Source organism: Musca domestica, unplaced genomic scaffold (genome assembly GCF_030504385.1).
Source record: "Musca domestica strain aabys unplaced genomic scaffold, Musca_domestica.polishedcontigs.V.1.1 33, whole genome shotgun sequence".
Lineage (NCBI taxonomy): Eukaryota > Metazoa > Arthropoda > Insecta > Diptera > Muscidae > Musca > Musca domestica.
In genome coordinates, this window is record NW_026712312.1 from 8,154,307 (window position 1) to 8,168,631 (window position 14,325).

The 14,325-nt window shown below is 34.9% G+C and overlaps 1 protein-coding gene across 31 annotated transcripts in view; it reads left to right on the forward strand.

Moving 5' to 3' along the window:
- Positions 1-6,982: 6,982 nt before the first annotated feature.
- The window catches only part of LOC101896750 (modifier of mdg4), a 56,893-nt gene continuing 49,550 nt past the window's right edge, over positions 6,983-14,325 (forward strand). For all 31 annotated transcript variants that reach the window (XM_059125499.1, XM_059125500.1, XM_059125496.1 and 28 more), the window contains exons 1-4: positions 6,983-7,140; positions 7,345-7,622; positions 7,693-7,832; positions 9,316-10,255. In XM_059125499.1, the coding sequence (XP_058981482.1) occupies positions 7,409-7,622; positions 7,693-7,832; positions 9,316-10,255 (1,294 nt within the window). In that variant the 5' untranslated portion in view covers positions 6,983-7,140; positions 7,345-7,408. The remainder of the gene's footprint in view (positions 7,141-7,344; positions 7,623-7,692; positions 7,833-9,315; positions 10,256-14,325) is intronic.

Below are 14,325 nucleotides of genomic sequence, written 5' to 3' on the forward strand. Positions count from 1 at the left end.
CCACGGTTGATTCCTCATACAACTGCATACACCAGTCATCTTCAACTGTCATCTCTGCAACTCTTTCCACTTCCTCTAGCTCCCAAAACCTTTCCAAATTTGTCACAGCTGTATGATATTTTCGGCATTTATTTTTAAGTTGTACTTTTCCAGACAAAATCCAACCAAGTTTAGTTTTTTGTGCAAAGGGTCCTTTGTCTTTTCTTTGTCCTTCTTCCATGATCTCCGAATACAGATCGCCGCCGATAATTATATCCACTCTGTCAGACTTATTAAACAAAGGATCAGCTAACGAATAGTTGCTCCAATCTTCAGTATTTATATCAAATGACTCTTCGGGCTGGGCACTCATGACCGTTGGCAGCACTAAAGCTTCTGTGCAGAAGAAATCGTTGCTCAGAAATCTAGGTTTGATCTCTATTTTTAACTTATATTTGGAAACTCCAACGGGCGTACTGCCAAGACCATGAATCACTGTATTGGTTTTAATTCGCGGAAGTCCAAGAATCTGAGAAGCTTCCTCAGATATAGAAGTAAGTTGAGATCCTTGGTCTATTATTGCTCTCATTGTTACGTAATCTCCTGTTATAGATCGAACTTTTACTTGTGCTGTCGCTAGTAACACGGTCGAAGAACTTTTTTGCGTGATCATCGTTGCCTTTAGACCGCTTGATTCTTTCTTTGAAGTCATTGTTTTACTGCCTTTTTGTTCGTTTACATGCAATAGCGAATGATGTCTTCCATTGCACGTCTCACATCGTCGATTGCTGAAACATCTTCTGTCTGTTCTATGACTCAGACAGAAGTAGCATAATCGATTTTCCATAGCCTTGCTTTTTCTCTCCTCCGGTGTCATGGATAAAAATTTTCTGCACTCTATCATTTTGTGGTTTACGCCATTACAGACAAGGCACGCCTCTTGTATTTGATTGTACCTTTTTTCGACCTTTATTTCATTGTTAGCCGTAAAAGATTCGCCTGCTGCTTCCAACGCCAAATATTGTTGTTCCAAAAACTGAATAACGTCAGTTAAATTTTGTATTTCTCTTGGCTTTCTTATTTGCTGTTCGTACAGCCTTAATCCATTTCTGTCAAATTTCCTCAAAATGACTCTAGCAAAAAATATTTCTGTGTTTTCCAAATTTATATTTATGGACTTAAGCCCTTGAATGCTATTCTTTGTTGTGTCCAGCATCAGCTTAACGCTGGTAGTGGACTCACTATCCATTGTTGGCTGATCCAAAATGGCATCCACCATCTTATTGAATAACACCCTCCGATTCTCGTATCTTTCTTTCAACAACTGAAACGCCTCTTCATATGTGTTATCCTGCGTCCTTAGGTGTTGAATTATGTGACTCGCCTCTCCTTTTACCGCCGTCTTTAGCCTATGCATTTTTTCCACGTTGGTGTAGTACGGTGCATCGTGCACTAGGCTCTTGAAAAGATCATGAAACGATTCCCATTCACTTATATCACCACTGAATGTGGGAACTTCAATTTCCCTTTTATTGATAATGCTGTACGGCTGTTCCACCCTTTCTGCTATTTTTGGCTGAGTTGCTCTGATCGCTGCTAACATTTTTGATTTCTTCATTAACAGTCGTCTCCATTGTTCCTGAATTTCTGGATCGATTAGTATCTCCCTTTCCGCGGTCTTCACAATATTTCCGATAAAATTAAATGCTGTCTCTATATCCTTTTCCGTCTCTAGGCTATCCATCAGTATCATGGTACATTCCACCTCTCGTATGATCCCTCTAGCCTCTAACTCGATCTTGGTCGGTGCCGAGCTCTCCAACGAATCGTCCTCCCGGGAGTATGGCCCCACAGCCACATCCCTTTTGTCTGACTCCCTTATGTTCAGATTTGAAGCCCCCTCGTCGCTTTTGCTCGCCAACACCGCCGTTTCTTCCATATCTCGGATGATCGCTCTGGCCTCTAACTCGATCTTGGTCGATGCCGAGCTTTCCAACGAATCGTCCTCCCGGGAGTATGACCCCACAGTCACATCCCTTATGTCTGACGCCTTTTTGCTCAGATGTGAGGCCCCCTCATCGTGTCTGCTCGCCGTCACCGCCGTTTCTCTTGCCGCAATCTCCTTTTGACTCCGCATACTAGGGAAATTCCATTGAATGCTCCTTGCACTCAATTCTTCCCTTTCCTCTGTTTCGGGACGTAGGTTTTGAGTCTCCATTCCTTTATCATCCTTATTGTCTGCCGCCATCAATTTATTGTCTGCTCCAGTTTCTTCAGCTTCTGTTGAGTCTTCCGAAAGCAATTGTTGAGATCTTAGTTCTCCTGTTTAATTTCATCAATTGCTTTTTCAATTTCCTGCATCAATTCTCGGGTGTAGCCGTATTCATCTTTTTTGTAATAGTCAAGATATTTAAACGGTTTCGACATCAATATCTCGTGATTTTTTAGGAAAATGTCCCATATTCCTCTAGCAGTTCTTTCCATTACGGACACTCTACAAGTGCGCATTGGATCTTTCAGCTGCTGCGCAATTATCACCAGAATGTCGACTATGTCTCTTTGGTTTTTTATCAGGGTTTTAGTTTTGTCCATTTTGTTATACGTTTCATTTATTTTGCTGGTTCTTTTATTATTATTTTTTTTTTACGTTAAGGCTCGATGGACCAGATGTTACGCGGAAGAAATTGTATGCACCGTTTTAGTTTTGTTACTACACTGTTTTTATTCATTTCAAATAATTCTTAAGTACTACTTATGATATTTTTTCTTAACCTAGTCTAGTATAAAGTGTAAGCGAGAGAGAGAGATATACATCTACAATGCCTGTGCACCATGAGTCATAAATTCTAAGGGGAGGTCATAAAAGATGCATAGCTATCTCAGTTGTGGCAAGCAAACATGCTACATTTGCTTATCAGTCTGAGTAAAGATTACATCCCGTAATCTAACTCAAAAATACCACATGCAGCAAATAGAATTATTTTACAGACATCGCACTATGCTTCCTTATCACACTGTATTACTTTATTCAAAATAGATTTTCTTCTCTTCATTACCTAACTGCAATAATCTTATAAAAAATGTTCACTTATCTGTGAACACATGCGACATCGAAATTAGGAGTTAATAAAAGAATAAGCCAACTAATTTCATTTAAAAAATTAAAAATGAAAATTACCTCCATCGAAATGTATGCACAAGATATGTTCGGTGGTAAAAAACATATAATGGTATATATTTTGCATTTCCCGTCATATACTATAAAAAAATTGTAAAGTAAAGTAATAGATCGAGAGAACAATGTGGATCGTATATTAAAGAAAACTATGATTTTACTCTTTGGATAAAAAATTATAAAATTATTTAAAAAGATAGATGAGTCCAATTTCGCCTAAGGCAAATTTACTTGCAGAAAATCTCTGATTTTGGGAGAGAGAGAGAGAGAGTGAGAGAGAATTTTAAATCTAGCCGAAAACACCCCTTGTCTTAATTTTTTTAACAAATACAATGTTTTTGTTACTTCACAGAGAAACTACCAATTTGTTTAACACAATGTAAACGATGTTAATGGTATACATAGATAAATTACGAATCTTGATTTACGTTACGTGTCGTACTAATCGCACCAAAATAACCCCATTGCAGCAGCCAATCAAAATGAAGCTTCTAAAATTTTAGTACTCAACACACACACAAATTATTCGTTAAGTTTAATAGGGTTGCCACATATTTGACAGGGTAGAACATTATTGCCATCACTTTTTTATGTGATATATGCAATTGCATATGAAAGAGCTGAATGTGTACTTGCGGCAAGGAGAGAGATGTAAGGGAAATGGAAACGAAAAAAAATATGTTCGTAATGCCAATTTTCTGTCAATTCAGTTTTTGTTTTATTTTTATACACAAATATAAACAAAAATAACAGAAGGGGCAATGAAGAAAATTAATATAGGAAAGTCAAAAATTAAGCAATAGACGGTGACCCAGTGTTTGCACATGAAAATTATAACACTTTAAAAATAAACAAGTAAAAAAGCTGTAAGTTCGGCCGAGCCGAACTTTTAATACCCTCCACCATTTGGTACAAATTTGGCAATTTCCAAAAAATAAAACCCGTTAAAAATTCTGTTAAAATCTTAAAAATACCGAATGCTTATACGACGACGTGGGCCTGCATAGGCAACTTTTGTCATAAATTATTGCAATATTTAAATGCGAAACTTGAAGAAAAATCTGTTTATAATGTAGCTAAAATCATCAAAATACCGAATATCGGGGGGTACCGTTATATAGGGGGCTATTTGAAGACGTGGACCTACATGGCTCATTTTTTGATTTAGGATGTAGTATCCATTACGAACTACGAAGACGTGGACCTGCACAGACAATTTTCTGGCATGGGCTGAAGTATCCATTACGAACTTCACATACGAAATTTGAAACAATCCCTGTAAATAACGTCGCTAAAATCATTAAAATACCGAATATCGGGGGGTACCGTTATATTGGGTCTACAGGAAGACGTGGACCTGCACAGATAATTTTCTGTCTTAGGCTGTAGCATCCATTACAAACTTCAAATGCCAAATTTGAAATAATTCCGGTGAATAATGTCGTTAAAATCATCAAAATACCGAATACCGGGAGGTACTTAATTTTACGCTGATCAAGAATATATATACTTTGTTGGGTCTGACATGAATATTTCGAGGAGTTACAAACGGAATGACAAAATTAGTATACCCTCCATAGTATGGTGGAGGGTATAAAAAATTGAACTGACAGTTGCATGTGACAATTTACTGTCATTGCCCATTAGCTGGAAACATTTATTGCCAATCGGGTTAAAAGTCAGTTTGCAAGTGATTCGTATTTTTCAAAATGTAACTTGCATGGGTAAATGCGAGGTTATGTGCAAGAATTTAATACTTTTGCAACCTTTTACTCAAATTTTGTTGCTTTACTGAAAATAGCAGGATAATTATGTCTATATTTTCTTATTATTATGTGGCGTTGCCACTGCATTTGATTCGCTCTCAATTCGTAGTTTGACCCTTAACCTTGGAAGAACTACTTAATTCTTCACACAAAATTTTTTCTAGTGACACTCATATTTGCACATATTTCAAATCAAATCAAAATATTGTTGCATTCAGAACAATGATTAAATATGCCCCTAACAAATGAGACCATTTATCGGAAAAATTAATTACGACATTTCAAAAAAAAAATAAAAATAGAAAAATTTAATAGAAATTAGAAAAAAAAAGAAAATCAAATTCAGACGCAAGAAAATGTTTTTCCCTATCTAATCCATGGTGCGAATTTTGTCTATAGAGTCGAAACAAAGAATCTAAATTTTGGGAATGTCGGTACCAATAAAATTTTTTGACATGTCTCTCTTCTGCAGAGTAGAAAATTTCAAAATTATTAAAATTTATTGAAAATGACAATATTTTCTTAAAAAAAGAGGAAAACATAAATTAAAAGTATATGGCTCGTTCTTTTATATTTTTCTATAGTCCAGTTTTGTTAAACCCTACTTTATGAAAAATAAAGGATAAAGTTCACATTATCGGGTTTTCATTATTACATCTTTCCGTTAATATAAATGCATTTTTATAGGGATATACCAAGATTTTTGTGAAAGTAACTGGTAGTTACTGCATTTTTTCACAATGGTATCTTCATTTTAGCTTAAAAATAAAAATCTTGTACGACGACAATCTGAGGTTACTATTTGAATAATTTTTCATTCATTCATTGCCCAACAACATCATTTCTTATCTATCGAGAAGCTGGTTTTAAATTTCCTACTGAATTCCCATTATGATGCGGATCATGATGTGTACGCGATCCCTCCGTAAAGGGAGGTCGCCCCCTCGGTCGGCAGGGGTGGGAATGTGAGGCGTGGGAACGTTCGAACAAATAAGATATATTATCCAGAAAGCAATTATTCTTAAATTATTCATAATAGAAAACATGACATTACTCTTTTCAATGCAACTTTTTGATTTGTCCATTGTAGCATCAACGCTTGGGAACAGTGATATGTCAAAAAATTTAAATTTAATTTAAGTAGATTTTTATACGTTTTCTTATACGATGACAATCTAGGTAACCATGCGTTTTTTAAATTTTTTAAAAATTTGAATAATTTTTCATTCAAAACTTAGTTTTGACAGTTCATATCCCCAGCAGCTGTGTGAATGATTCACCTGGTAGAGGACTACAATGCATTGTTCCTTAATTTTCAAAATGGTAAAAGTTCGCCTAAAATGTGCAAAAGTTAAAGATTCTTGCACGCAACCAGGAAGAACTGAGAATGTAAAGTCATGCAATCGCATGTTTGCAATTTTTTAAAATAATAAATTTTACATCACATTGTCAAAATGCTTGATTTGATCGTACCAAGCACGTAACCCTGAGTTAAAATATAGAGTTCACATATTATATGTCGAATTACCAATATTTTTTGTGACGTTTCAGTTCCGAATATTGCAAATTTCTCGATGAAATTACAAAATTGTTGTTTTTCTGGAAATTTAATAGTTTTTTATTTGTAAGCATTTTTAAATTTTATTTGCCTTTACGGTTTGTGAAAAATGCTAGGCAATGAAGAAAGTAATCGATGTCATGTGCATGTGGTATTTAAATACAACTCTAGTTCAAGACAAATTGTCTTGTGTAAACGCCATTTAAAGAATCAGAGCTTCTATCTTTTAAAAAACGTATTGGTTTGCTTTTTATTATACTTTTTTACCTATGATACACCGTATTTCCAAGTAGCCACTCTCACGATTGTTTTTTTTTTTTTTTTCTTCCTTTCTTTTTAATTTCTTTCCAGTGTTTTGTTCTTCAAATTTCATAAGTCGCTATGTATTATGATGAAAGTAAGTACATGTGACCATCGATTTTATTGCAACAGTGCAGGGTTGTATTGGACTGAAAGAGATAAAGGCATCGATTGAATTTTTTTTATAACGAATAACAAAATGGCGACTTGACGAAACTCGATACACAAAATACAAGCATCATCGTCTCATTCATTCGTAGAATTTTGTCGTGAGCATACAACCGTTCGGCTGAGGCAGGGGTTGCAGATTACAGAATTTTTCTATTTTTCCCCAATAGAAAAAGGTTAACTAAATTATTTTTGTAAGTATTTGAAGAGTGAAAATATATAAAAGAAAGCAAAGAAATAACAATTTATTTAAAAAAGCTAAAGAAGAAAAGGTGTATTGGCGATTATGTTCAGATTAATTAAAAATCACATTCTTCTTTTTTGCTTTGCCACAGAAAATTGTTAATATCGATTTTGTTTATTTATTAATGCACTTTTTTTCTATTTTCATTTTTCAGTAAGGAGTAAGAAACAGTAAAAGAATATTTCGGTACGATACAGTAAATAGTGTTACCTTACAACATGGCGGACGACGAGCAGTTCTCGTTGTGCTGGAACAATTTTAATAGCAATTTATCGGCGGGTTTCCATGAGTCGTTGTGCCGTGGCGATCTGGTGGATGTGACGCTGGCGGCAGAGGGACAGTTTGTCAAGGCTCATCGTCTTGTTTTGTCCGTCTGTTCGCCCTATTTTCGCAAAATGTTCACTCAAATGCCAGCCAATCAACACGCCTTTGGTATGTGTTTTCTTGCCCGGAGTAGTTTGGGTCACGAATGAAACTAATGCGTTTTTTCTTTTCTTTGCAGTTTTTCTAAAGGATGTCAGCCACACGGCTTTGAAAGATCTCATCCAATTTATGTATTGCGGAGAGGTGAATGTGAAGCAGGAGGCACTACCAGCTTTTATAAGTACAGCAGAGGCTCTACAAATAAAAGGCTTAACAGATGTAAGTATTTGAATGCCAGAAAATGTTGAAGAAAACATCAACGATTTTGTTGATTGGTTTGTTTTTATTGCAATTTTGTTTTGGCTCAGATTTTCGGTTTTTTTTTTTTCATTTTCGGTTGTTAATTTCAAAATGTGTATCGCTCGTTTTACCGCGTTTTTTAAGGCTTGGTATATCTTGATGGTGGTTGGTTGGAGTGGGCTCTCGTTTTATGCAAGTACAGCGATAATGATTGTGTGTGTGTTTGTTTATTGATTTTGCGTCGAAGCGCAACTGTACTCGGGATATCTCTATGCCACTCGTATTTTCCTTTACAAATATTTGTGTGTATAATTAGGTTCCTTTTTCTGTTGCAATGCTATTTGGGGGGTAAAAATATAAAAAATTAACACTCATTTCGAAAAAATATGATTTAAAAAATTAAATAACTGAAGTTTGTATATGTTAAATGTCTTGCTTTTTCATTTTCGTTTTTATGATACTACCTCCAAGTACTTTTCAATACTGGTATAGAATTAATTCAACATTTTTATAAAAATTAAAACATACTTAATTGTGCTACACATCTTCAGATACTGAAAGGGATGTTAAATTACTCAGCAACTACCATATAAACTTGGTAAAATAATGTTTTCATGTACAGCGCGGAACAAATTTCCTTTAGGTAAAGCGTCAGTTAATATTATGGTGCCGGGCCTTTCGTCGGACAGATGCTAATAAGTCATTATAACTAAATATATTAAAATTAACATTTTGGGCAAGAACTATATGACGGTTCGGTACATGTCCAATTTAATAGTATCGTAATTATGAAACATACACACCTATTTCAGGATATTTTTTAAGTAGATGGATTTTTTGTGGAAAATTTGATAATATATGTAATCTTGTGAGATGTTTCAGCCTTTTTAGTTTTAACGGTAATATGCAGTTAAGCCAATGTAGGAATACTCAAGACTTAAGCAATCATTTTTAAACTTATAAAAGGGGCAATTGTGGTTTTATTTGCAATTGCACAAATAAAAATAAGCAAGTATTTCTTACTCGGAAGAACATTTCCATTACAACATTGTGGAATTCGATCTGAAATTCCTGCTAACAAACGACAGAAAACAAAAAAAAAATTGATTTATTTCAAGATTGAGTGCGAGTTTCAAAGTTTTCTTCTTTCTCGTAAAATGTATTTTTCAACGTCTGCTTCCATACCAGAAAATTTTGTCTATTTCACAAAGAAGCTCTTTTCACTTTTATACAAAATTTAATTTTAAATTAACGTTGTATACCGGTTAGAATACTTTCGAATTAGTGTAAATTAGGTTAAATAGCAATCTCTTCCTCCCAAAATATTCCAGTGATTTAAGTAAATAAGTGGTCAATATTATTTTTTTATTTGTAATAAAAGCAAAACCAATCAGTTTTTATATCGAATACGTTTTTATTTTGTCATTTTTTATATACTAATCTCAATTTGTCTTCTTTGCAGAGTGACCCTCCACAATCTCAAACACCTCCTGAGCCCTCAACACCCACGCCGCAAATACAGCCACAACAAATACAAAATCCGGCCCGGGTGCGGCAACGTACTTCAACGGCACGTTCGTACAAAATAGAAACAGTTGACGATTCCGGCGATGATACAAAACAAACGACGCAAATAGTCATACAAACCACAGCGCCAACCCACCCACCACAGGCTACGATAACGACGCAAGCACCCCAGCAGCAACATCATCACCACCATCAGCAGCAGCAACAGCCTCCCCAACAACAGCATATTCAACAGCCAATGCAAACGCAAACTCACCAACTGACCAGCGTAAGTTTACCAACGGCCACAACTACAACGGCCGTAGTATCACATAAGAGACCCGCCCAACGTACAAATCTTGGTAGTGTGCCGCACATTAAAAGAACCAAGAGCACAATCGATCCCCTAGAGGCTACCGACGCCAGCGTTGCAACACAACAAATCAATGTACAAGGCACTCTGGTAACGTCCGATGTAACGAAATCGCAGGCCCAACAACATCACCACCAACAGCAGCAACAACAAACGCAATCCCATCACCATCATCAACAGTCCCAGCCTCAGCAACAGAGCAATGAACCAGAATATATTGACTTACCCATAGAATTGCCGACAAAATCTGAACCGGACTATGTTGAAGATGCTGGCGATGTGGACCAAGGTGAACAAGATGGTAACTACGTGGAGGATGAGTCTTATGGTGATATGCGTTACGATGAAAGCTATTTCACGGAGGGAGAAGATGGAGCTGCAACTGGTGGTAACGCGTCGACGGGTGGAACAACGAATGCAGGTGCCACAGCTACCACTTCAAAGGCTATTGTTAAATCACAACCTCTATCGGACTCGTCGTACATGGATACAACAGGAGATCAAGGAAACAGTGATGCACAAGGTTGGTTGACATTTCTTAAAAAACACACGGAGCTATGTTCTCCTTCAAATCACTTGAGCGCCAGTCGCCAGTGGATTTGGCAGGAAAACGTAAACCTTTGTGTGCATCTTTAAAATATTAAACCCATCTAATTTTTTTAGTTTTAAGTGAAATGGAGAGGGGGTGAATCATTCAGGAAGATCCAAGCGATGCAAATACTCCCTAATATATTTTTATTTATCCTTCAATCTCCGCTCTGGTCTTCTGATCCCCTCTCTTAAAATTGGTTTTCGCGAACTTGATTTAGTTACAACGTTTTTGCTTTTTTGGGGAGAGACGTGTTCACGGCCATCTTCAAAAGAAAAAATGGGTGTTACTAAAACATAAAGTTCGGTTTGACCAATTTAGTTTTTAATAAAATTGCGTTTAAAAATAGAAAAGTATCAACGTGCGCGAAGTATACTTTTCAACGGGGCTAGATCTATCTTTCTTCTGCTGTCAAACCTAGTGACATAATTGTTTTTAAATGTCATTATTTTGAAAACATATTTTGACGGTTTGACTGATAAGTTGTAGAAGGATGAAGATACTGCCTGAATTTATCGTCCTTATTTTGAATAGAATAATCACGTAATTTTCTTTTTCCATACAAGTTCTTTGCATAATTTTACAACAAAATGCAAATTTCCGAAATGGCCTTTTCGCAAATTTCATTTTGTTGTGGCATTATTTGGAGCTTTTGAACCAAAAGAAATTTACCTCTGGATATAAAATCAAAATAAGTATGATGAATCGTATTATCAGATCGATAGTGACATATTTTCGTTAAAATGTCAGCGATCATTTTAGATTCTAAAGTGAAACTAAAAAAAAGAAACAATTCTGTGTAATGTTGCAATATTTATAAGCGGTGAGTATAAAAACAATTCTGACAAAATTATGGAATTTGCTAAAACTCCCATCCAAAATATTCAATTTTTTATTTTTCTAAAATATGTTTTAAATTTTTTGAGCACTGTTTTGAATTCTATAAAACGGACATTTTTATATGAAAATAATCATTGTTGAAAAAAAAAATAGTGTGTTGGAGCTTAAGTTTTCTTCGGTACGGTCGTTAGTTTGTTCGGTTCGGTGCGGATAATTCAGTCGATGGGTCGCTTTAAACGTTTTGAATATCGGAGTAATCTCGGTTCATGCACGCTTTTTTTGTACTTAGTATGAAAAATTGGGTTCCAACACACTTGGTTGTTCTCCGATTTGTTTAATAATTATACATTTATTAATCATTTTATAGAACTCAAACCAATGCTAAAATTTTGAAAAACAATATTCACACGAGTATTTTTCAATCCACTTAAAATAAAAATCTACCCAATGAGAAAATTCAAGTTTTTTGTATTCATGTAAAGATGTTGCATCGTGAATGCAACGGCAAGTTTTGCCGAATCTTATAGGTCGATAGTGGATTATAACTGCTGTAATTAACCTATGGACGGCGGTGATATACTTCAAGGAAACATCGATGGGTAGTATGCCAAAATTTACTTATGAACTCATTTGACATCGAAATTAATTCTGAGACGAATACTGATTTTTAGATTGAAATCGTCTGATATTTTAGCGTTGATCGGCTAGAACGATATTTTTACGAAGTTTGTAGAAAAAAAAAGTTGCATGTACTGGCAATTTTTGAACAAAAACGGCGTAGCAATGACGGCTTTTTGATGAAATTATGAAAAAAATTGGTTATGAGTGCAAGAAGCAAGTTTTTAAATTTAGAAATAAAAATTGTAGAAAAAACATTGAACTGAATAAGATTTTTGCTATTCTTATTCTCGTAATCACTACATAGACCATTTCATTGCTCTGGTTTGATACAATTGTCGGGATGACTATACCTTGGTGCATACCATGGTAGAGGAATATAGGTAGATGCATCAACGCTTCGGAACATTGATTTTCAAATGTTATGTCAAAATAAGCACATTTCTATATTTTAACTTATATGACGTAGATTGGAGGATGTTATAACATGCATTTTCAATAATTTTTCATTGAATATTTTTAAAATCGGTTTGACAGTTCATTGTCACCTTGTATAACTATTTTTGATAGGTAGGTTAAATTTTATCCTATAGACAAAAAAAAGGAAACGAAGAACTTCGTAAAGAGGATATGGTCCATGGTGAAATTAAGAGGGTACCCTAAGGTGAAAATACATGAAACGCTTATTTCACTAAGTTAATTTAATCATCGTCTGGCTTCTTCGGAAAAGTACAAGGGCCAACATCGGACTAAAACGCCTTCGTTCCTATACGAGGAAGCCAGCTAATGAATTATCCAGTCAAAAAAGCTTTTTTTTTATATAATCTCACCTGTATACCTTTTTACTGGGTTCGTAATAGAACAAAGGAGTTTTAGGTTGACTCGGTTCAATGTTGATCCACAATTTATACTTATCACTCTATTTGACTCTAGGTGAGTGGCATAAAGGGGCAGATGAAATACTTTTTAATTGAATAAAGGGTTTAAGGGTTCAAGCTTTAAGAAGCTTGAAGTTATGGCTAGGTATATTTTGTGACATTTCATAAAGGGTTTACAGAGACGCTGAATGTTCCTTTACAAATTTAAATAAAGGTGAGAATACATAAAATGCTTTTTTGAGGGACTTAAGTCACCGCCTGGCTTCTTCGTAGAGGAGCAAAGGAGTTTTACGTTTAGTAAGTTCGATTTTGACCCTAGGCTCCTTTGTTCATGTCCGAAGAAACCAGCCGATGACTTAAGCCAGCCAAATAAGCGCTTTATGTATTCCCACCTTAAAATTGGAATATATATTTAACTAGAAAAATAAATAGATTGAATGGATAAGGACCGAAAAATAAGAAAACGTATAGTAGTTTAGTAGCTTTTACAGTTGTCGGAACTACTCACTATTAATACATCAACTCTATTCACCTGTATTTTGTAAATACACAGGTATCTATTGGCGACCCATGGTAGGATAAGTTAGAGAAAGTTGCAAGTGTATGTGTTGTATGCCGGATTTTTTCAAATGCAGCTAGTTGTAAATTAAAAAATAAACGCGAAATTAACAAGAAAACATCTCTTGAGCAATTTGGTTACAGCTGACCTTGAATATTTTACAATTTTTGGGAAATCATTTAAACTAGATCAACCTAATCCCTTTGTTCTACTGCGAAAAAGCCGGCCGATAATTTGAGCCAGCAAATTTGTTTGTGTATTAACATAGACATTTTGAATATGTATTGCACAGAGTTGCATTCCATCTCGGATTTGTATTTATACAGTGGATTTATGAAAATTCATTTTGACAATGAGGTATCAAAGATATCATTTTGAAGGAATATTGTACAATAAAAAGGTAAGGTAGAGCTACCAGCTGATTACAATTTTTTTCTAAGTGTGCCGACTTCTGCACATTTTGTGTATGTATTTATTGTTTTGAAAAATAAAAACAAAATATTTTCTAAATCAATGATTGGAGAAACACAAATAGTGGGGTGCGCACTAATGATATTAAAAAAATTTGGCACGGAATTGAAAGATTGAAAACTTAGGATCATATTTTTCAGAGAACGTCCAGGCATTTACTTCATCTTTCGCGCTGTTTGACGCATTTGTAAAATAAACAAAAACTATCAAATAAATGAAAACAACTTATTGCATATAATTTTGAATAATTCTAACAAGAAGCGGGCATAGCCTCAGGGCTGTATTTTTGTAGTTTTACGAAGCTATTCTACCTCCTTATTGTACCATGACAGTATTCTAGATATAGTAGTTAAACAAGTGTTTCATTGGCGATATAAACGATGCATAAGAAATGAGCAGACCATAATGTAATAGAGCATGTTAACATATTCTTAATCTCTTACAATTAAATGTTTGACATCTGAAAAGTACAGATTTTATTTTGTTGTTTATTTTGTTCTTCATTGAAAATAATTGTGGTTGTTCTAAATAAATGCAATATGTTTAAGAAGAAAAGTGTATCCTAATAAGTGAAACTCAGTGCGTGGCTGGCGGTCGACTTATAGATATTTGAATCTGTCATTGATTATTTGTGAAAT